This window comes from Chanodichthys erythropterus, chromosome 22, assembly GCF_024489055.1.
Source record: "Chanodichthys erythropterus isolate Z2021 chromosome 22, ASM2448905v1, whole genome shotgun sequence".
NCBI classification, from domain to species: Eukaryota; Metazoa; Chordata; class Actinopteri; order Cypriniformes; family Xenocyprididae; genus Chanodichthys; species Chanodichthys erythropterus.
Genome location: NC_090242.1, coordinates 21,164,840 through 21,190,862, shown reverse-complemented (window position 1 = coordinate 21,190,862; position 26,023 = coordinate 21,164,840). Strand labels below are relative to the sequence as shown.

The following is a 26,023-nucleotide window of genomic DNA, read 5'->3' as shown; positions in this document are numbered from 1 at the left end:
ACATTTCCTTTGATATAGCTGAAACTGCTTTTGCCTCATTCCTCAAGTCTGGTCTTGAGCAGGATCCCAGTGTTGATTGGAAATACCACTTTTGAAATCCGCTGTACATCACAACTTTATTCTCAATGCCGGCTACTACCACAATAAATAACAGCTGAGTGTGAGTGTGCAAATGGAGCATTGCATAATGTAGTGTTAGTATTGTCAGAGTCCAAAATTAACTTTTTGCCCGGAGACGTTACTAGGATGCCATCCCGGGGTGGGCATTTGGATATGTGGTGTGGGAGACTGCGGATGAAAGATGTGCAGGACTGAACAAAAAAATGAAATACTTTCTATTTCAGTAGCAACATCACACACTAAAGAAATCTGTATTTGTTAAAACCCTGACACAGGTAATTTCACCCCATTTTTTTAAACGAAAGGATTTAATGCGAAAAATGACTTAAATTTCTCATCTCAAATATGTAGGTCAGAAGAATGAAACAACAACAACAACAACAACAAACAATGGAAAAGTAGTGGAACAATGGGCAATGCGCAAACCCAAAGGCTCAGTTTTTTCATTTCACTACACTTCCACTGTTTTTTTAAATGTAAACATGTGCTAGCCAGACTTTAACCATGTGTTTTTGTTGTTGTTGTTTCATTCAGGGGCTTGTCCCAAGGATTTCGTCTAACAAATCGCAGAAAGGCCACTTGACATCGTCTGATTGCCCACTACATCACAGTTTATCTCATATGGCCATGTATTTCTGGTGTAACTTAAATTTAACTCGGCACTGCAAGGCGGTTCGGTTATATCCGGTCTCTCATTTTTGCGGACAACTAAAGAAAGACTTTTGTACTTCTGTATAGTTTATATAGTTTATATAGTCTTCCTTACAAATTTGGAGAAGCGCTGTACTTTCCTCCTCTGTCCATAACACACCTCTTCCAGCAGCAGCCATGTTGAATAGCGCGTACGGAGGCCAGTTACAACCAAAGAGCGGTTTGTGTTTTAGATTGTGTGTTTTTAGCGAACCACGCCCCAAGATGAAACCGAACCGTTCTCTTTAAAGGGGTCTGAGATCGTTTGGAGTGTTCACATATGGGCCAAAAACCATGCGAACCGAGCTCAGACCCCTTGAAAAGGACCAAGTGTGAAAACATCCTCCTAACCAGACGCAACGCCACGACAAAAGGTATCTTTTCCATGTTAATCTGAGTTTTTGTCCTAACCAGCTGCGACAGCGACACGCGAATATTCAATTTTAGAAACGGTTTCTATTTCTCCATGACGTCGCGGCTGGAACAGCAACACAAAGTATGGCAATGATAATATCAGGTACTGTTTATGTGCTTTATTTAATGTTAAAAGCATCTAACGTGAGTTTGAATATCATTCTGTGTTCCCAGCTATTTAGCTGTAATGAAACCAACACTGGCTAATTCTCCTCAGATCTTGAAAATTAAATAAATGGGCACAAGATTGTTCCAACCGTCAACTCAATGGGAACAAACAAGTGTATTCTATGACAAAGATTGGTTTAGTCACTCCGTATGTACTTTAAACAATGTTTAAATGGTTTCATATTTATGAATTTTACTATGTACTTGCCCATTTCATTGTGTCTGCTGTGCTCTTGCCGAGAGAGCCCGCCCACACTCTCTTCTGATTGGCTGTGGTTTTTGATCGATTTTTTTTCGCTTCTCATTGTCACGTCGCGTCTAGTGCGGACAGTCAAATTGCTCGTCGCTGGAATCTTATCGCATCGCGTCTGGTTGGGACACGGTCTTACAGTTCCTTATGAAGTTACCAGTTACCGGCAAGTAACTCACTATTTACACAACAAAGCAAATGTTTACTTTCAAATTGCACTTGACAAGTGTTCATTTTGGACCCTAAGTACTGTATATGTGTCTGCATGAATGCTCAATGCCAACAAGAAAAACAATTCTCTGATTTCAAGGCTCTCACCAAATTTCCTTTCACATAAACTGTGACAATAATCAACAGTCTTGGCCATATTAGGATGATTTCATGGGTGGCTTATATGACAAACTCTCCTCAGAATTCCCTCGTTGTCAGCATGCGGTGTGTAACTGACCTCTCATTGGCAGACATTAAGACTAGACTACTACACCAACTCTGCTTATTCTAAGACACTCTACACTGTCACGGCCTGAGCTGCACATCCACGTCTCCTTTCCCACACGGCCGACACCTGATCCCTGTGTAGTTATCTACCCGAGCTGCAGACGACCAGGGGCAATAAACCTCCCAGACACCACTATTCCAGCTATGGGTTGAGAGATCAGATGTGATGTAACCGAGAAGTCTGATAAATGAGGGAAGGATGGATTGATGCTCCGTCTTTGAGATAAGACACACACCTATCTCTTTTCTTGTGCATTCTTGAGTGCTTTGAGAGCGCTTTAATGCGGGGAATAATTTTGGCTCAGGTAGCGACTACATCACTTATAAGTAAAGCGCAAAGTACAGAATTCTTATCAAAGCTACAAATCAGATCTTACTTTAAGCACAAAGTGGGAATGTTTCTGGTTTACCTTAAAGCATTATGAAGATGGAGGGACTAGACTACAAATAGCAGTCGTGGTCTTTTGAAGCAGGCTCATATCAGACAGCCTGCACTGCCGTTGGCCCCGCTCACGCAGGAGGGAGAGGCCAACTAAAAACCTTTCCTTGAAATTGGATTTCTATCCTCTGAGATTAAGATCAGACTTCCACATCGGCCATATTGGAAAAACATGCTGCCTTGAGCCATTCAGGATTGTGAGTTCAACTGCAGTCATCAGAGCATGTTCACATTTGACCTGCAGGGCCGGGCCCTCTGATCCCCCCTGATCGCTTCCTGAGCGGGCCAGGCACGCTGACTGACAGCACGGAGACCGCGCTTGTCACCCTCTGCTCTCCTGCAGCGACCCCTCACTCAGAATGATTAGCCATCACACCAGCTAACAAAGACATTCTGTCTAACCAAATCATGACAGGCAGACATCAAACTAATGAAGTGAATGATTTAGGAAAACTTGTTTAAAATATCAAATAGACAATTTTTTTTTTTTTTTTTTGCCTCTTGCTATATTCCGTATTTTATATTACGAAATTTATTTTGTATACAGTATATATCAAATATTAAAAACTGCAATATACTATGTATATATAATATAATCAGGGATGCAAACAGGTAAGGGGGAAAAAAGGGGGGAAAAAAGGTGAGAACATCACACATGGCAGGGACATGCTTCGCGCAATGTTTTTTTTTTTTTTTTTTTTTTAAATTTGCTTTACACGCTAATTTGTAGTTACTTTAACAGATTTTTATTTATTTTGAATACTGTGTATATCCAAAACTGTAATGCAGGATATTTAAGACAATATTGGCTGATTAGACGGCAATACTGAGCTAAACTGCAAACTGTTTGCCCTCTCTCTCTTCACCATTCCCACATCTCAGACCTCAAATACATAAAATATTCCCCTTTAAAGACGTTAGTTTTTAAAGTAAGAGTAAAGGAAACAATGTACAGTACTTATTGAAAAAAGTACCCTTGTAAGACACCCCCCCCACCCCCATAAAAACACTTTCTCATTGGATCTATGAAAATCCCATAAGTGACCTATTTTGATCTCAAAAAGGTGAGTTGTCACTGAAAGGTGAGGAATTTGCATCTATGTATAATATATATTTTTTTTTATTTTGTTTTTTATATATAAACAAAAATGCTGTTTTTATAGCAACATAGACACATTTTATCTATAAAATTATTTTATATTTCTTACAGTATATCAAAGTTAATTGTAAATAATGTAAAAATGTAAAAGTAAATTTGATTTGCCTTATAAAAAGAAAAATCTAAATTTTAATTACAATGACCATTTTTTCCCCATTAAATTATTTTATATTATAAATAATATACCATACTGTATATAAAGACAAATAATATTTTTTGTCTATATATGCAGTATATATAAAATTTACTTTATTTACTTTAACATTTATAATTTTTTACATTTTTTTTTTATTAGCTAACCACTCAAATAGCTTTTTATAGAACAACTTGGTTACTTTGTTCTAATATTTAAAAAACAATACTCAAATATTTTCTGTTTTCTATTTCTATATCCATTTCTACATTTCTGATATAATCAAGGTCCACTGTCTACTTGAGATTACATTGTGCAATTACTCTAAACTGCTACACTTCAGTTTAAGCAGAGAAGACTACTTTGTTTCCTTTACTCGTAATTTCATACAAAAGGAGAAACTTCGTCTCCTCAGAGGGCCCGTAACAGTTGAATCATGACACTGAGTCACACAGGAGTGAGACATGCACGCTATGAATACTTGTTTTCCAAGTCGCATTAACAGTAAAATCCCTCATAGTACCTGACAGCTCTATCACTTCAGTCGAAATGTTTCCCATCCTATTATTCTTATTCACAGGGCTTCGGGGAAAAAAGTCCATTTTACTATGTTGCAATGTCTTTGATAGACACCCACATTCATGCAAAACATCCATATCTCCTGCTGGGATCTAACCCCTAAATGCTATGTACCGTGCATTCCTATCTGCTTTTTTTTTTTCACAGTCTCCATGTACTTATCTCCTGTTTCTACCACTTCCCCCTCCTCGTTCTCCTATTCCTTCCTTTCACATCTCATAAAAACACGTCCATCGTTTTATGCGCCCATGAGATCTGTCAGATCATCAGGTCGGATTCCGCCAAATCAAATGCTCCACATCTCCTGCGTGCGCCTGCATAAATGAACCCATTGCGGCCCTGAGCAGTCGGACCACTCCTGTGCCTTATTTTGTCTTCCCACTCCCGCCCTGTAGGGATCTGACTCCAGTTGTAAAAACATGGGTTTAGATGCTTGTTTTTAAGAGCCCTCTCACGAGCAAACGAAAGCTGAGACTAGGAGTTTGTAACAAAGACTCTTTAGAGGAAGACCAAGAAGTTTTTTCCCCGAGGTTCATGTTTTCCTTGTAGTCTGTTTGCCAAAACTCCTGAAAAACAAAGTCATACTTGGCAATGACTTCCTTTCCTTAATGCTAGTAATCAGATATGTGTCTTAAACGTATACTATTAAATGCAAGACTTGAGTTGCTTTATCCTCCGTGAGGACGCTAATACAACATCCTTTTCAAAGCATTGCAACATTTTTTCCACTGAAAACCAACCTTACAAATCTATTTAACATACAGTGTTGGGTTTTGGATACAAAGACCATAAAACATCACTGGGATACAAATCATTGCTACACCCCCCCAAAAAAAAAAAAAAAAAAAAAAAAAAAAAAAAGGCATGATACTCACAGATATAGTAATATTCTCTGCCTGGCCGAAATTCAAAACCCAATGAGAACGGTGTGAAGAGCTGAAACTTCTCGGAGAACTTCAGGGGCCCATTAGGCGAGTGAGGCCGGTTGCATTCCCAGCGTTTGAAACCTTTCGCTGTGTGGTCGCAAGAACTGTAGCCGTCGTAGTTGACCATGTAGAGGACGTAGCGCTCCGTCCTCTCCTCAGGGACCGAGTCCATGTAGTGGGGACAGTATACGTCCAAATAATCGTTGATGCATACGTCGATGTGGTAGTCTCCTCGGTAGAACCTGTGAAAAGGAGAGAGGCCACAGTGAGTATATATGATATGAAATATTAGCGATGCAGTTACTTTCACTCGTATGTTTTATGAGCCATCGAGCCCCTACTTCACAGAAAGGCCACTTCTGGAGGAAGCCACTTATTTGAGGGCAATTACCGCAAATGTGAAAGCACGTAAATCATCCAATCTGAGTCCGCTAGGGCTCACTAAGGATTATAAGGAAAATTCATAATCCTGTCATTGACGTGGATGCTTTAAATACGCCTGAAAGAATGAGTTTTCCATGGGCGAGAGATGACAGCTTGAAATATGGCACTCTGAGGAATGTTTTGGAAGAAAAAATGCGCATCTCTCGTGCCAAAACGGCCAACTATTCCAGATTTACATCTTGTTTATTATAAATCGAGATGACCTCGAGAGAATCTAACCAAATATGAATGTCAATGGAATGTGCACAAATTCATTTTGACAAGGAAGTAATTTAAAAACATAGATTCCCATAGGCTACATATATGAGTTTAGCGGAGATGGATACGCTCAGGTCATATTCATTTAGAGTCACTGCAAAAAATATAGTTTTTCCACCAAGACTGAGTAAGGTGACGCAAGCGAACGTGACTGCGATCCAGTGGCTCGGCTTAAACATGAAGAATGTTCAGGATTTGGTGGGAATTTTCAGGGTGTAAGCCAGTGGACACCCAGTAGGAGCCCTGGGGAGAGCTAGATGAGCTTCCAGGCTAATGTGAGGGTAGTGTTGCGATCCTGATGTGGACAGAAGCACAGCTGGGTACGCTGACACAAAGATTTCCACTCATTACGGACAATAAAAGACTATTGAGAGCAGATGGAGCTCGAGACCTATCAGATTATCATTATGTGGATTTCAAACGCACTGCTGGAATACTGAGTTTCCCTGTAGGTTTGGCCAGCATGGTGGTGGTTTGTGTGTGTGGATGTGTATCGATGCTGCTCGAAGTCTGCAAACACTTTAGGGCTATTTTGAACAACTATTGTTTACTACTCTTGGGAACTACATCATTTAAATGGAAAGCAAAGTTTCAGCTGTGAAAAACATACTTCCTGAGTGATCACGCAGTCCAATGTTTCCAGCTCAAAATCTGGCATTTCAAAGTGTGTATTATGCAAACAGGTCTTTTTATTTCATTATTGGGCGCTGGCAAAAACAAAGCTATTCCCTGATTAAATTTATTGCCTTATTGTGTTTCCTGTTATCTTCTAAGTGGAATGAGTCCATCTAGAATTGACAAAAATCAGCGTACACCAAAACTGGTGTCCAGAACATAGGATCAATACAAAACAAAGAACACACTTTTCAATTCTTTAACATTAGTTATTAGTTATCATGAACTAGCATTTTTTCTTTTAATATATTTTAAAATGTAATTTATTCCTGTGATGCAAAGCTGAACTGGCAGCAGCCATTACTCCAGTCTTCAGTGTCACATGATCCTTCAGAAATCATTCTAATATGCTGATTTGGTGCTCAACAACATTTCTTATTATTATCAATATTGAAAAGAGTGCTGTTTAATATTTTTGTGGTTTTTGCAGGATTCTTTGATGAATACAATGTTCAAAAGACCAGCATTTATTTGAATATAACCGAAATCTTTTGTAACATTACATTCAATTGTAGCAATTCAATGCATCCTTGCTGAATAAAAGTATTAATTTCTTTAAAAAAAAAAAAAAAAAAAAATCTTAGTGACCCTAAATATTTGAACAGCTGTGTAATTTTACATCAAAGTATTATGAACAAACATGAAGGGACAATAAACAATAGTATATTTATAAATTAACATTAACACCCAGATTATTAAATGCTGTAGCTGTAACAGTGTTTGCTTATTGTAAAATGATTTGCTTATTGCTTGCATATTGTGAAGTATCACCTTTTTTTCATTCAGCGTCTCAAACTAAGATTTAAATTAGTGCTAAAACAGTAGGCACAGTGCTAGCAATGCAAAGGTTGTGGGTTCAATTCCAGGGGATGAATGAACGGATAAAAAATAACATCTTCAATGCAATGTAAGTCACTTTGGATAAAAGCATCTGCCATATACATAAATATACTGTGAAATGTAATTCTAGTCAAAGCAAATGACATTTCACCTGTCTTTCATGGGAAATATCTTTGCAAGAAGATACTAAAAGACTATTTTCCTTGGGTCACAAAGTTTGAAGACCAGACAACAACATATTAGCTCTTTGGACAACAACAGCTAAAGGCAACAGAGTGCTTTTCTATGTCTTGTGTCAGAAAAATCAATGAGTGAGAGGATTGAGTCACATTGTGTCACTTTATAATATTCTTACGCAGTCTCTAAATCAAATGCCACCTCAGCAATTCATTTTCAATGTGTATCAGATGAGCTCCAGTGGGTTATAAAGAGATTTGACCCCATTAAACCCAATAACAGACAAAAAACTCATCAATGTTGGGATTTCTTTCATGCGTCTGAAGAGCGATGGGCCAGCTGGTCAATAAACCACACAATGCTGTGCCAATTCATCATTAGGATTAAAAAAGAAGCTCATTAGCTGTATCTATCAAGGCTACTAACACAAACATGGCACATCGCTGCATCAGAACAAGTCTTACAACAAAAACCTCCCATAACGATAATCCCCCTATTCAGTCAATTCACTCCATCGCTCTTTCTCTACGTGTTCAAACAGAGGGCGATGGGTGATGACCGGGGCAGACCCGAGTCTAAAGAAAGACAGGGCACCGGGAGGTAGTGGGCTCCAGGAGTTCATGATTAAAATTGGTTCATCCCAAGGTCAGACTCCTCAGACTTAACAATGGAATGAAAAATGAAGGAGGCTCTTCACTGAAGAATTTCCAACGGAAGGCGGTTAAATCAAAAGAATTCTGAGACGGTGCCATTGATTTTCCAATGAACGGAAGAAACAGGCAAAAACATCAAGTCTAAGACATAGACAAGCCTCAGCATTATTTATTTTTTTTTAATTTTATGGGAAATCTTAGAGGCGTAGTTCACCAAAATTACTCTTCAAATGTTTTGAAATTCTAAACCTATATGGCTTCTTTCTTCTATGAAACAAAACAAAAGAAGATATTTAGACATTTTTTGGACCTTACAATGAAAGTCAGTGGGGTCCAATGTCATTTAGGACCCCATTGTCTTTGTATAGACAAAAACACAAAACTTCAAAATATCTTGCTTTTGTGTTCTACAGAAGACGTCAAGCAGGTTTGGAACAACATGAGGGTGAATATGTTTTGGGTGAACTATACCTTTAAGCGCACCTACTTACACCTTCCTATAGAGGGTGCTCTTGAGGCAATGACTGACATGACTCCCAGGGGTGTAGGTCAGCTAAGCCTCGAGCCCTCCAGGCCTTTCACAATGGCACAGATGGAGGATCTCCTCCTCAGGTTACAGCTCTTGGGCCAGCCGTGAAGCAGTTGTCCCATCATTCAGTGGGGAGGCAACGGTACATCTCCCAACGCCTCAGATATCACTCATTCACCCCTTCCAAAAGAATGTCTGCCCAGAAGCATTAACATCACAGACAAACAATGGCCTGCCAGGACTTCAAGCTGTGCTGGCTTGGCAAACGCCTCAAAAGACGGATGAAGGTGAAGGAGGGGAGAAAAAAGGCATATAAAAGCCGCCTCTCTGCGAGTTTCCCATGGAAAATACTCTGTGTGAGATTTTCTTGAAGAGACAAGATATACGGCTCGCTACATTGAAAACATATTGCTGTTTGTGGGAGGCATATCTATATTTCAAAAACATTGGCAAAGGACATACAGCAGTGGATTAGAGAAAAAAGGCTTAGGTTTAGGTAGATATTTGAGGACGGATGTGTGGATAGAAGAAAGCAAGCAAACATGAGTGAGTGAGAACGGGACTATCGGTCTTGGGTGAGATTGTTGCTTGTCTAACACACAGTATGATATGTGGAAAGTATTCACAGTGCCTCAGGTTAATCTTCCTGCTCTCGTGTCGTCGTGATTAGTGGAGTGCAGTATGGTTTATGTCACTCATCAAGCAACAGGACTATCCTGTGGTTAACCCTATTGCCTGATAAATTCACACACGAATGTATACAAATGGCTGACCTTCATACCCGACCTTCACAAGCTCTCGATTCAGTTTGATTCATTTATATTTCAGTATATTTCATAAATAATGTTCATTTGATCATACATATCAAAATATGTCAAGTGTTTCAGACTGATTTAAACAGGTAACTTATCTTTTTAAACTATTCAATGAAAGAATCGGCTCACACAAGACATTTGCTTTGGGAATCAGGCTACACTGGTTGAAAAAAGTAAATCCAGTAATCATTTACTTACACTCATGTTGTTCCAAACCTATATGATTTTTTTTTTTTTTTTTGTAGAACAGAAAAGAACACTTTGGTGAAGAATGTTTGAACTGTTTATCCATATAATGAAAGTCGATAGGGTCCAAAACAACATTGAACCATGCTGACTGGAAAAAACATGGAGATATTCTTTAAAACACAGTCTTTTCTGTTCTGCAAAAGTAAAAAGGCAAACAGATTTGGAATGACATGAGGGGGAGTAAATGATCACAGAATTTCCATGTTTGGGTGGACTATCCCTTTATGAATCAGTATCGCGATCCAGAAAATCTGTATTTTTACCCAACCCTAGAAGAGGCTGCATTTGGTTTGGCAAAAGGTCGTAAATGGGACACCCTGTGGCCTTGTGAACTTCACGGACGAGCGCAAGCAAACATACCTCTTATAAATAACATACTTGTTTAGATTGAAAACCTCATTATCTTGAGTGGATCCTCTTTACTGCTGCAACTGAATATTGAGTAGATGCTTTACAGATCTCAAATAACTAGATTGACGAGTGCTTGGCACCAAATATACTCTAGTGGCCCTAATGCAACATTGAGACCACATGAGGTCAGAACTAGGGTCAGAGGTCATGGATCGGCCATTATTAATGAAGGCCTCCTCCTATACTCCTATATTCAAGAGAACGAATATAATGGCAGTGCTGACCCTGGGGTCATTCATCTAGTGGGTGTGTATAACATGAAATTTAAGCAAACAGACAAATTTGATGAAGAACAAATTATTTGCTGAGAAAAACAAACAAGCAACAGCTCAGCAGCACAAGTGCGAGAGACAAAAGGGTAAGAGTCAGACTACGGACATCTAAGCAAACATGAACCTGCCTCCCACAGCAGGCTGGAGATCTGACCTCTCCCAGAGGGGCCATTGCGCGCCTCGAACTGCCCGGGTCGTTTTACAGTGCCTTGGGCAAAGCCGCTCTGCACCCAATCAAGACAACGTTGTATCAATTAAAAGTAGAGGAGCAGCAGTTAGCAAGCCACACAGTCTGGCTTCAATCAGCAAACCTTGCTAATTGTCCACAATGCTCTCCCACTGATTTATAGGTGACTTAAAATAGTCTAGAGCACAACACGTTTTGTTTATGTCCTATTAAAGTCCTGTGTGGGAGTATTACCAGGGTGTTTTTCAAGAAAGTTACACTTTAATGTATCATCAGGGTGGCATAGCGCTGTGAGACTGTACGGCATGAGAGAAAAGTGTGGGCGAGAAAGGTATGGAGACTGTCTAGCCTAAAAAGACAACTAATCGCTCGTAAAGAACCCCTTTATAATTAGGCTGGTTTTTCACCTAGATTTTTGTAAACGAACTCTGAAGCACACTGCAAACTGCTACAGTGAATGTAACCAGCCATTTAAATATGTGAGCAACAAGCTAATTGGCTGCAGAAGTGACATGAACCAATCAGCTGGTGCCAAGTAGTTAATGCTGTAATTATCATCAGCTTGCATTAAGGACCCACCAGCCTGCGCCATCTAGAGTTTCATGACTGAACTATATCTATAAAAAAACAAACAAACAAACAAAAAAAAAACATATACACAGAGTACTGTGCAAAAGTCTTAGGCACGTCAGTATTTTCACCCCCCAAAAAAGGTTTTAAGCCAGTTATTTATATCTTTTGCTGTAGTGTGTCAATAGGGAATATCCGTTCACATTTCCAAACATTCATTTTCATCACTGTCATCAAATCCGTCTGTGATTACATGAAGAAACAGATGAAACTGAGACAAACCAAATCCAGAAGAACTGTGGCCGTGTCTCTAAGAGATATTAAGAAACCTGCCTCCAAATCTACCTGAAAAATGATGCCCAAGTGTACCTGGACAAGAGCTGTTTTAAATGCAAAGGGTGGTCACACAAAATATTATTTAGTTAATATAAGTTAACTGATAAATAAAATTTATTTATAACAGTATTTTTTAAAAGCATCCTCACTTTACAGAATTTTTACACAAGTGCCTAAAACTCTTCATAGTATTGAATCTTTGCAGGCAGGTTTCTTCAAGCATCTTAGAGACACAGCCACAGTTCTCCTGGGTTTAGTTTGTCTCAGTTTCATCTGTTTCTTCATGTAATCATAGACAGATTCAATGATGGTGAGATCAGATCACTGTGTGGAGCACCGGCTGTTGTCAGACTCCTTGTGTATTCAAAAATCTCACTGGATTATTACAATTAATGGCAAAATGAATGTTTGGAAATGTGAACGGATATTTCCTATTGACACACTACAGCAAAATATATAAATAACTGGCTTAAAACCTTTTTTGGGGGGTGAAAAAAACTGACGTACCTAAGACTTTTGCACAGTACTGTGTGTATATATATATATATATATATATATATATATATATATATATATATATATATATATATATATATATAATATTATAAAGCTTGGTGAAGCACATCAACATCCTTTGTGGGGACCACCAGCATCTAAAACACAACATACATTGACCAACTATGCAGTTTTAATATTAGGATTGGAGGGAGAGAGACAGAGAGTGAGGGTGGCCTAGAGGCTGGCATAGAAGCGTTTTTACCCTCAACAAACGCAGTAGCGCCAGAAAAAACAGCACATGTAACGTAATGTAACATCTAAACATAGAGTCCCTTCAGAGTGCCAGGCATGCCGTGCTCAGGCCCCCCACACCTGGTGCTCTCAATCTCCCCCATCCAGCCCAGTTCATCAGAACCCTCAGCGGCCCTGTCAGAGCCTCGTCCATCAGCCAGCCAGCCAACACACCCTGCAGGGCCAAGAGCCAACAAACAGCTACACACACACTGAAAACTGTTAGTATAGCTGGAAAGCACGCAGACATAATTTAGGAGAATGTTTTAAAAATCATTCTCTCTTCAATAGAGAATGTAAATTTGAAATCCACCTAAAGTAACATTTACTACTTTTAAAATCTATTTGTACACTCCAGGTCATCTCTAATGAAAAAATACAACGGTATTACTATCTGATATCATCACTGTGTCTTAATGCTGCCACAGAAATGGAAGCCTGCAATAAAAAAATATAAAAAAAGTTAGAGTGAATATGTATTCCATGGGTGAAAAATAACCTGTATGCCTGTACCGTATGTCGCACCAATGGTTTTGTCTAGATATGGTCTCATAGCTTTGGACGAGAAACACCTCCAGACCTCATTTGAATTCGCCTCATACTGGCCTGGAAGGATTAGCTCACTGATGCACCACATATTGTGTTGTACAGACAGCATAGCCAAATAGCATTCTGGGAAGGAACCCTTCTGGAAAGTTCATTTTCCCTCTACTGAGGCAGTCTGCGTATGGGCAGCCCCAGCCCATATAATCACCAAGATTTATAATCTCCATTTGATGACAGGTGATTAAAGTAGACTAGAACACCTCTTCATAAATCAGATTGGGATATTCCTGCTTCAGTCCTGGACAAAGATGAAGGGACTGAACTGTGATACAGATGTTTCTTATCTCCATGATCGAGCTAATAAACAGTGAGTTGAGTATGCTCTGTGGCAAGATGTTCCGTGTATGACTGGACTATATTTTTAGTGGAGGGAGAGCTTTTCTCTGATTCCGGGTGCTTCCTCTGCTATCTGCATTAAAGAGTCGAGGGCTCCAAGTTCAACAAGCCCTCGTGAGGAAAATATTTATTATGGGCTGTGGTTGTGTGATTGACATCATAACATAACATCCTGGAATATGAAGGGGAATATGATGGAATATGGAATGTTGCGGTACTCTTTGAAGTTATGAATTAGAGGCTGCCATGCAACTGTCACTGATCCATTGCGGAGATATTTTTGTTGAACGAAGACAAGCGATTTGGCGAAGGTGATATTGTCATGCTGAATTCACTGAATGTCTATTGAGTTTGACTGGCCTTCTGAATTTGGAGGACAAGTTAAACCAAAGTCAGGGTAGATGCCAAATTTAATTTGACACGGATGGAAATGGAACTGTGAATATATAATATAATATAAAATAAATAAACAATACAATGATGTCTAATGTTTTACATATAACAATGTCTCTTTACATTTCAGGTAATTTGGAATAGGATGATCATTGATGGGTCCTTGGCTTTCAAAAGTTAGAAAACCTTTTAGGGGAAAAAATTGATGTAAATTAAGACAACTGACTATAGCTCACAGCCTCATCCCCATAAAATTACATATGGCGTCAATCCTCCTGACTAATGTCCTCTGTCAATATCATAATCCATATTTGTATCTTCCATGTCCTGTCTGGGCTTGCTAAAGTGATTAGCATCCCAGCACACTGCCAGATTAAATCTGTGGTCTTATGTACGTGTTCATGGTATGTGGTAGTTACCTTGCTATTGTTAGACAGCTAAGGCCTCACTGTTGTCGCTTTAACAGATTGATAGAGCGGCCTTGGCCCTCAGACAACACAAGAGGGCCGCAGAAGGGGACCAGGAGGGCAGGTGGCAAGGCTAACACTTAGTGCAGTGTATTAATACATTCATACTCTATGAATGACAGGCATGTTCATCCTCACATGGAAATGGAGAGATTACGATTACGGCTCTTTCCTGTAAGCAAGGCCCCTTTAACACCCTGTAATAAAGACATATTCTGCTACAATGAATAAAACAGGTTTCGCAATTGCTCTGTTATTAACAATAGATGGTTTCCAGCAAGCACGATCATATGCGGTAGGGGAGCTGTTTAAAACGTGCTTCTCAGAAAAGCATGGGCATCAGCTTGGCTTCACTGTGCAAACCGCAGCATCCAGAGTGCTGTTGGGAGCATGAAAACGGTGCGAACAGGCGTCAGTCAACAGACATTACTGAGTTTTTTTAGTGCGCACTTAACACGCATACAGAGGTTCTCAACAGGCTGTTCGCCAAGCGTCTATCAACAAAGGAACTCAACACACAGATCCTTGTTTAGTTGTAGAATGACTTGGAGAGTAATTTCACTGGTGTGATATGTTGCTTTTTAGGTTTTAAGCTAGTGCACTGAGGCCTTTTGAACAACACTTGATGAATACGCATGGCCCTCAAGGTGTTTTAATGGAAACATCCCTGTTTGTTCCGCAGGCTTCAGGTTTCTACTAAATCAAGTGTGAGTTTTTCCTTCAACAGGTATAGAAAGCAGTCTGTTGAGCAATTTCTGCAGACCTTGAGTTAAGTAGACAAAGCCTCTCCCAGTTTATTTACTCTTCATAGGAATTACTTTCAGACCCAGAAGGAGAAGCGATCACTCATAGTCAGCATATTGAAGGGAGGGTGAAGTTTACAGATGAGTGGTAAGTGGGATTTACCTGTGTGTGTATGTGAGTGTGTGTTTGCTGACTCGGAGCATGGTACACACAAAAGAAAAGTATGGGCTGCATTCTGAGTGAGTGTGAATGGGTACAGGGGCTTATTTGAGAAACAGGTCTTGGCAAGCCGCCCTGTGCAGCATTGATGGACTCAGTGAAAGATCTTAAACAGTGCTGTAACAGGCAGACCAATGATGTGTTTTTTTTTTTCCTGCAGCAGGTAAAACAAAGCTAATCCTCTTTTCTCTCCTAACTAATTGAAAGCAGGTCACCAGATTTGACACTATACTACACCTTCAGATGGAGGACAGGCATTAGGATTTATAAAAAGAAAAAAGAGAGGTCATTGAGAGGCATGAAGCATGGGAAAATGAGGGGGATTCTACAGAATGGGTGGCATTTGTGTCCCTCATCTATATTTAACACTAACAATGAATTGTGAAATGTGAATATAGATGAGTTTCTAAACGCATGAAGAAAAGGCAGGTTTTGTAGAATGACCCATAATGTGCGAAACTGAAAAATAACCTAAGATTTAGCAAGTGAAGAGCGATATTCCAACATTCGTCGAGCTCAAACACCCACATGGAGGAAAGCGCACAAAGACACAAGCATTCGCACACTCGTGAAGTTTCTCCTGCATTAAGCGCAAAGTCCCAGCATTCCTCTGTGCCTGCTGGCTCTTGTCCCTCTACACTTGTCACACTGAAATTCACCCACTCGAATGTTTTAAAGTCTTCTGAAGAGTCTCTTGCAGGCCTGTTAGCACGGGGGAAGTGTCAGGTGACAAAGCCGGGCTTAAGGACTCACAGGGGGCCTCCTGGCCCTCTCCACTTCACTCTGTCGTCCACACAATGGCTAATTGGAGAGATCTACAGGGTTCAAAGATCCAGGGTTTAATCAGTATTTAGCACCATCTGGCTGCACAAACTCCTCCTCCTCCTCCACATCCCTGAATTTAAGACTTCCTGCTCAGGTTTTGGACCTTCAGGCCTTTCAAAATAAGCTTGGCAACAAGAAGAAAGATGCAGTTGTAAAACATGAATGTTTTATTTATTCCTGAAGTGCATTTGAGGGAAAACTTGGTCTTAAGTCTCAAGTTTTAAATGCCAAACAGATGTAAGGCATGTTAAGGGATATCAACATTTCTACTCTTATTTTTATTTTCAAGCTATAGTAAATTCCCATGCGGAAGGATCCAGTTACATATGACCACCAGACCTCATACAGAGTCCATACTGTGAGTCTGTCCCTCACTTTCTCTTCATGTCTTTCTGAAGAAGCTTTTGCTTTAGAAGTGAGCAGCAGTGCCTAATGAGCATCGGTGTGCTGTGTGGTGGCATGTATGTGGGTTGCCAGGTCTTTTTTTATCAGTCACTCCTGCTGAGCCATTTAACAGCATTTCGACCAAACATGTCAACCGGGAGACAAACACACCTCACTGAGGACAAACGCTGCATATTTAGCCATTTTCCATAACAAATCCAAATGTAAACAGATGGAATGAAAAGAGATTTAGTGAATTCCAGTTCTGTGAAGGGTTTGAAAATGTCAACATATGTTCAAAATGACAGCCGCCTGAAAGAAACACCCTAGCATGCATAGAAAGTGCTTACACTCTTTTTAGTACACTCTTTCCTCTGAGTCTATACTTGTCACTCAACAGGTACAGATAAATGGCTATTTTTCTAAGGAGATTTAAAGGCTTAAAGGATTGTTTACATTGTAAAGTCAACCAAAAACAATGAACCATTGGTAAAATAGGCGAGATCACCACATGTGATGCTTTAAAATAGGGTAGAATGGCATAGACTCCTATCTTTAAAGGAAATCCCTGTGCATGTTGTTAGGCATTGTTTAGAGTAAACATAATCATCTCCATTTCACAGCACTATCATCTTGCTCATCTAAGAGGATTTGAAATACGAGACCGGGAAGTCTGCTCAGGCACCTCTAGGCTGCCAATGTTTTTCACTGCCTCACAAATGAGTGTCAGGCAGCTTTCCAAACACAAACACATTCCCCAGCACGTCCCTGACTTCATTCACGCCTAATAAGCCGTATTCCTCACACACGCTTGTAAGTTAACAGGAATCGATGCCATGAAAAAGTCTTAACCAAGCCTGAGTTGTCAGACCAGGCCAGAACGATGAGCTCAACTAGTGTGAGCCGAGAGTTTATAGAGATAAAAAGCAGGCATTTTATCAATGGCCTACACTGCGGCCTCATGGGACCGGACTCCAGACGGAGAGGAGGAAGCCTCTTTTTGCTTGCGGGTGTGGCAGAACAATACAGCACTGTTCCAGGTGCGAATACTTCCTAAACCAACTGATCTGATGCCACGTCGCCGCAGGCAAAAAACAGAAAACGAGGAAGCAAAGTGTGCCAAAGATGCTGGTGCTAAAAGTTTGAGGGTGATATATCAGTGTTCATGCCTGAGACATGTATGACTCAGAATTTCCTGTAATTTCAACTCTAAGAGTGACCTCGAACAAATGATCGAAAATGAATGTAGGTATGCAAGGGTGCGAGAGGTCAAAAGAATGAATAAGCACAATAGCGTTCATTTATCTGCATGAATCATGCACAGGCAGTTTCGCTGTGGCACACTGTGGAAATCAAATGCTTCAGAGGCCTGAAAGCTTTAAAAAGCTTAAGTTCACAAAAAATGAAAATCACTTACTCAACCTCACATAGTTCCAAACCTGTATTTTTTGGAATATCACAGGAGATATTTAGTATAATGCCCTATGGCTGATTGTGATGTGCCATGTTTGAACCAAACGCAAACACAAATGAGTTTTAAAAGCTATGGTGAAGGGGAATATTTTCAGTGAATAGTGAAGTAAAGTTGGCATGAAATGGAAATTGATTTGAGCTATTGATCTTTGTTCATTTTTATTCAAAATGTCATCACTCAACTTCTCCCTGGTAACTAGAGATGCACCGATGCGTCGGCCAACAATCGGTATTGGCCGATTGTTTAAAAACTGCTGATGATCAGGGCCGATTATTTCCTGTCAATCAAAAGGGTGCGGAAAAGCTTGTTCAGACTGTAACTCATACATACTGTGTGTGAAGAAAATTTAATTTAATGCATTAACAGATTAAAAATAGTGACATAAAAGCAAGCTCTTTTGGGCCCTATGAATCACGCACATTCAAGCCAGGGTTGCCAGGTCTGCCTTTTTTTTGCTACATTAAATATTATTTGTAGAGCCTCCCATCCAATAATCGCAAAAAGCTTTGTGCTTTGTTACTTCTGATAAGAATAAAAGTTTCAGTTTTCAAATTCTGTCCATTTTATCATGAAATTCAAACAAAAAATTGAATTTTAACGCTCTTAAATGTGACGTGTCAGATCGCTGTAATGCCTCAGTTCAGGCTGCAGCGAGGAGTGCGAGTCTTTTCTTCCTGTTCAATACAAGTTATATCTCGAAAAACATGCATGAACATTAAAGGTATGTTGAAAGATATTGTACAACTTACCGGAATGTATCATGTCTCATGTGATCACTTTATTTGTGTTTCAACTATGGAAAGACGTCAGTAAAACAGCTTGTGAACAATGTCACATCATGTCACTTTTACCTCAGGGATGTTTTCCATTGTTCATCTATATATAAAAAAACACTAGAGAGGAGCTTATTTACTGTTACTTATATGTTTATATGTTACTTATATGTTATATGATACTAAGTTTTATAGAAACATTTCAGTTTTTGTTTGAGTGTAATTATTATATCTGAAAAAAAAAAAAAAAAAAAAAGCAGCAGCTGAATATAATGCCTCTAATACCTAATATTGTAGTGTACCAAATGAAGGGGTTCTCTGTATAGTTTGCAACATTATTTGGGAGAGATTTTTTTTCCTTAAGAAAAACCGAACTATCGGTATCGGCATTGGCCGATATCATTCTGAATAATCGGTATCGGCAGAGAAATTTAGTTTCGGTGCATCTCTACTGGTAATGTTTTCTGAACTCCTCTGATCATTGAGTCAGCCTAAACCCCACAATGCTGTAACCTGTACAAAAGTGTATAAAAGAACATATTGTTGATCGGCACTTCCTGTAAACTGGGGTTTTTACAGAAACTTCCACACTGGCAAGTTAACTTTTTTTGGTTTTGGGTAGAGCATCTTGCTTTTTTCTCTGACATATTTTTCTGCAGCAATGGTAGCTACACACTGCATTGTCATTTTCTTTTTTCCATTATATGACAGGTGGCAACCAGCCAAGATGAAAACCATAATGTTTTTAAAGGGTTAGTTCACCAAAAAATGACATTTCTGTCATTAATTACTCACCCTCATATCGTTTCAAACCCGTAAGAACCCCTTCGGAAGACAAATTAAGACATCTTTGTTCATTTTTTTATCCCCCATAGAAAGTATTCTCGTCAGTTCATAACATTAAAGCTGAACCACTGTAGTCAATTTGACTATTTTAACAAAGACTTTAATACCTTTTTGGACCTTGACGAAAATTACGTTGCTTTCTATGGGATAAAAAAACCTTGGATTTCATCAAAAATATCTTAATTTGTGTTCTAAAGATGAATGAAGGTCTTACGGATGTGGAATGACACAAGGGAGAGTAATTAATGACAGAAATTTCATTTTTGATTTACCTTTCAATATCAACAGTGTAATTTTGGAAACTGCAAAAATTGCAGCTAGGGCCCCAAACACCCACTCCTCCACGAGAGGACTTCAAGTTGTCCAAGACAGGTGGACACAAACAGATATTGTCAATGACACATAAAAAGGAGATACGCTTATCTGCGTTTTAGCTAGGCTTTAACTAGCACGCCCTCGTTAGCAGACCTGCAAATGCTGTGCAGCCTCCGCAACGTTGAGGACTGACCCCCACATTTATCTTTGGAATGTGGGAATTTAATCTGCGGCCCAGAAGAGGACCCTCCGCGTTGACAGTTTGTCTCTTCAGATGGACACCTCAGGCTGGTGGGAATGCAGAAGGCACCGATGAACCCTGATTATGGTTCGGCTCAAAGTCTCGTCTCTCCACACCTCCTACCCTGACCTAAGCAGACAAGAACTCCTCATGGCTCCTGCATGGGCCCGAGGGATGGCAGCTGGCCCAACAGTTGCTCTAATGCTGCTCCTAAAGAGATCTATCTTCCAATTCAGAAGTTCAATTTAAGTAAAAGTTACATGATCTTTAAAAAAATATGAAAAAAAAAAGACCTATAAAAGTGCACAAAGGGTAAAATAGCAGAGCAGATGAATCCACAAGCCACAAAATAGCAAATAAGCTCCAATTTCTACAAGACACAAACCCAAATAAAACAACGATGTGCTTTCAAAGGGAGAGGACTGAATTTTTATGAGGAATTCCACAAAGCTATAAAATGTATTGAATGAATCAATTCTGCATGAAACAAACAAGCACAAGCAGAAAACAACTTTAGAGAGCAGCGTTAAAACGAGCACCTTTTATAAAGCCATGCCAGACCTTCGGTTTCTGACAGATGGAGCATCAATCCCGAAGGACAGTGCATGCGCTTCATTCTCCAAACTCTATAATCCTGGAACAAAACCTTTGACTATTGACATAAGGCACAGACCCTCTTTAAGGAATATCTGTTTGGGACTTATCCCTTGAGAGGTGAGGACTGATGGACAGAGACTGTATGCCATGTACCCATGATTCTTATTCACACACCCTCTCTCAGTCTGTCTAACAATCATGTCCAGAGGGGAGTTCAGTGGACCTATTTGATGAATGAGTCCTGAAAGATTTTGTTTTTTTTTCTCCCACACACTCCCACATTTAACCTCCCACTGTTTCTATCTCTCTTCCTTTCTCACCAGTACCTCGATAATGACCACAGCGCTTGCTGGCGCACGGTGGCTACCCATCAATAACTCCCACATCACGCAGGTTCAGAGAGGGGAGCCAGATGAGCCTCCGGCAGGCGCACATCTGCTTCCCGCATCTCTGCGGCCGGTTGGTGTCCCGACGCACGGCATTCTTTCAGAGAGAACATGGCATAGCTAATGCATGTTGTTGGGCTTGGGCTTGTTAGCGTGAGGGCATGGGCTGCTTATTTATTACAGGGCTTCCACATGTTTTTACTGAACATAGCTAACACGGTGCAGATGTTGTCTAACGGCAAACATGTTTTAGTGCTGCTTTGCTAAACGGGAAACTTCAACCTGTGAGGGATAAAATGGGCTAATCCATTATGAGTGACAGAGTGTAAATGCTGGTGCACAAAAAATCTTATTCTTAATTCAAATATTTTTGTCGTTGTCCAGTGAAAATGTCTAAACATTCTTCTAACAAGCAGAAACTTACTTCAGTATTAGCTGTGTAAGGTACTAAGACTTGTTTTCAAATAATATATATAAAATTAAGCTTATTTGTCTAACCCATTTGGTAAATTGTTGTTTCTTGTTTTAACCATACACCTCACTAAATTTTATCTGCCAATGGGGTATAAAAATAATCAATGCTATTTTTTCTTGAGTAAATATGCTTCTAAAATAAATTTATCTTATTTAAAAACTATTTGAATTTTTTTACTGGAAAGCAAGGCAAAATTTTTGATTGAAAAAAAAAAGTTATTTTGTATCATATATATATATATATATATATATATATATATATATATATATATATATATATATATATATATATATATATATATATATTATGTGTGTGTGTGTGTGTGTGTGTGTAAAAATTCTGAACATATAAATATATAAATAAATATATACAGTCAAACCAAAATTTATTCAGACACCTTGAACATTTCATTCATTATTACAGTTTATTCACAATAGTTTTAAAAAATGGTAATAAAATATGACACGATCTCAGAGTTAAACTGTGTCAAAAGAAATAATCTTAATTATGTCAGATAACACTTAAGCAAAACATGGTCAAGTCAAATTATTCAGGTCTGAATAATTTTTGGTTCCAAATTTTTATCAGTTTTACTGGTAGTCCACTGTATGAATAATTTTTGGCTATAATATGTCACAGTTTACTTTATTTTGCTATCCTCACTTACATAAATGAACTATAGTGTCCTGCACCCACTAGTAAAAATATATAAAAAATGTCTGAATAATTTTTGGTTTGACTGTGTGTATTATATAATATATAATATTTATATATATATATATATATATATATATATATATATATATATATATATATATATATATATATATAATATAGAGCAGTGTGACATGATGTACGAACATTTATCCTTGTGCTTCTAGAGTGAATATTATGTACAATTATATAACAGCAGAGTATATTAGGCATGAAGGAATGTGTTTTGTCTTACCTGAGCAGGAAATTCCACAATTCACCCGAAACAAGGAAACATAGAGAGACAAACAGAGAAAGAAAAGGCAAATAGTTAGTTTATCAGGTTATGCTTTTGCATTATATATCCAATTTTACTTCTAGCACAGGGAAATGCAGCTGTTAAATTGCTCTGTTGTTTTACAGAAATAATACAGCAAGCTCATTTATGAATTCCACTGATATAAAAATGCAGGCATCTGTAAATCAGTCAGTTGCTTTAAAAAAAAAAACACATAACACCAAATACCTAATAAAACACTGACCAACATATTAACAACACTGCTGTGTACACTCTTGTTACTTCAACGGCCCATTACAGTCAGAGCACCATTGAGAATGGCGTTAAATTGTAGGGAGCCGGGAATTCACGCAGGAACCAACTTCTCGCTATACCTCAATGCGTGGGTGAAAATCCCTTTCCTGTCTTGAACAAAGGATCACCCTGTGACCCTATGGCACTTCATCCAGAGTGGATAGTTATGACTCTATGTCCATTACCTAAATGGAGAGCACTTGAGCAGTATTGATCAGGGCCTCTTTTCACTCATCACACTATCCTGACATTGCACAGTTCTATGTAATAATCCGAAGGGTCAAAGACTAATAAATCTGAATCATAAATGTTCTTTCCCTATGACAGGAATAACAAGCCAGTCTGCAGACAATGGATGATGAACTTATAGAACCTCCCCTGAATTGTCTCTGCACACTTGACAATTAAATGCTAGCATGATGTCACAGCTGAGGGACGCCTCTGATGACCTCTGAGTGCTCAAAGGCAACTCGATTCCACTCTGGGTTTTCCATTTTAAGACAAAATACATTTAAAAAAAAAAAATTATAATATAATAAAATGATACAATGGCAATACTTATTAATATGTAATTTAATTACAGATATTATAATATATAATATTAATTTTATAGTTTTAAATATATATATATATATACACACAAATATGTTGTATATGTAATGTAATATAATAATATTGGATTTTTGGAGAATTTAATATTTATATTGAAATAATTACATACAGTTTACTTAATTATAACAAATATTATTATGTATTACAATTAATTTAAATACATTATAAACATTAAATTCTATCAAATGTCTATATTACATTACATATTTGTTATATGTAACAGACAGACACACACATATATATATATATATATATATATATATATATATATATATATATATATATATTTTTTTTTTTTTTTTTTTAGAATACATATTATATTATTATTTATTATCATTATCACAGTTTTCAGACTAGTATTTAACCCCTATTACTTGCCTTGTTTCTACTCTGTACCACTCACATATTTTGCTGATGACCAAATAGGTTGTTTTCAGTGATTAATATCATCCCAGTGCAGTTTTCCATGATGAACCCTTCAAATATGCAGACTAAGGTGGTGGAGGTGAGAATAACATGGTCATGTGTGTATGATGAGGAGGTGTTACAAGTTACAGGGCTGTTGGACAAGTAGCTCAAAGGCAATTTCCCACTGTAAGAGAGATCTACAGCACTAATAAATCACACACCAACAAATCTGCAACGACCTGCCTGAGTGAGGAAATAAAACTTTTGTAAAACCCAATGGTTTCACTGGTGAAAAACATTCCCTTTCTTTTTTCTCCTCACTGAGAACATCCTCCGTCCTTATTTGCCCTCATTCTGCCCAGTTTTCTAAATGAAAGTCTCAAGTCGAAATTCTCTGGCAATGTTCAAGGTTTTTAAAGCACATCTCTGTGATGTACAAGTTTATTTGAGAGTACTGCACAGATCTAAGATAACAAGGAGCCATCTGATCCAGGTGCTTTGCAGTAATGGTAGGGGGAAGCAAAGGGGTCGTATTCTCCACAGTTATGAGCAGATAACCGTAGACACAGCGCTTTCATCAAAAACATATGGGGCATCACAGAGGATATGGGGCTTTCTTCTCATCCAGACAACAATAGTTAAGCTACACAATGCATTTAAATCGTCTTTATGGGATTATTATGGATGTCTGAATTGCAAAATGAGCGTGGGAGCACAGACACACACTCCGACACAAACAAAACACAAAGCCACAGTGCTGATCCTATCGAGGCACGGCTCCCACAGGCTTTTGCTGGAACATAAATGACACCACATGACTCAAGAGAGCCAGCGAGCATCCTGGTTCATCCAGTTTCTGTGCATCAGCGCTAGGCTCTGCCCCTCACCTAAGGCAATGCTGGCAAAGGCCTCAGCCATCTGATCCCGATGCCATCATGCTGTAAATTAGAACTCAGAGGGCTTTCAGAAGCAGATATAGCACGTAAATAAGATGGAGAGACATAAATGGACAGGAATGCTGATAATGACTGCGATGCCATGGCGTAACCAAAGTTCTCACACTGCGGACAATAGCGCAAAATAAAACTAAAAAGAGTCCTGGAATTTCTTGAAGGAACAGGTGATGTGTTGTACATACTAATTATCTACCCACAAGGCTGGCATGAGAACAACTGTCTGTTCAAAAGGATCAAGGGAAGAATAAGTAGTCTGAACCACAACCATGTACCTGATCCTTTCTTTTTTTGATCGAGAGCAAAGGCTCAGTCTTTCTTCCCTCGACAGAATCGCGAGTGGTAAGACGGTGTGTCTGACATTCATACCGCAAGTGCTGGAGGACGATACTCTCAATTGTCATGTCATGATGAGTGACATTCGAGACCCGGTAGATTTCAATAGAGGAAAGGTCAAAGTGTCAGACAGCCCGGTTTCCTATGACATCACTTCTCAAGTGATAATGAGAGCCGGAAAGCTCGGCATGACACTGCATCAGGTTCAATTCGAAACTACTGAACTACTGATCCATATGGGATCCCTCTGATGCACAAAAACAGTGCCTGCTTTGCCAGCAGGGCACATGATTGTGATAACCCACATGTTTTACTTCAACACAAATCCTTCCAGGTGTTTTGGATTATATAGTATGGCTGTTATCCGCAGGGTTTCAGTACACACAGGTGTGCAAGGTGATTTAAAAACAGCTGAATTCACATTTGGAGTGTTAAAGGGTTAGTTCACCCAAAAATTGTAATTCTGTCATCATTTACTCACCCTCATGCCATTTCAAACCTGTATGTATGTCTGTCTACTTTTCTGGGTAACATGAAGGTATTAGGACACCATTAGATGTTGTTTTAGCAATAGTATAATGACCATATATAATTATTTCTCAGAATATAACCAGAAAATACAGGAAATTTGTATGCAGTATTAAAAAACAGAAAAAAATGACTTCTATATTACTAAAGCGGCAAGTATTTAGTGACCTCCCCTTACACTGGAGCAATAGCAGGAACCTGGCTCTCTTAAACTTAAGTGGGATGGAAAAGGACTGGAA

The 26,023-nt window shown here is 38.8% G+C and overlaps 1 protein-coding gene across 1 annotated transcript in view; it reads right to left on the bottom strand.

The window, feature by feature from the left end:
- Positions 1–26,023, bottom strand: part of efna5a (ephrin-A5a) — a 52,626-nt gene that overhangs the window by 6,671 nt on the left and 19,932 nt on the right. The window contains exon 2 of the mRNA XM_067375960.1: positions 5,326–5,618. Within this exon, the coding sequence (XP_067232061.1) occupies positions 5,326–5,618 (293 nt within the window). The remainder of the gene's footprint in view (positions 1–5,325; positions 5,619–26,023) is intronic.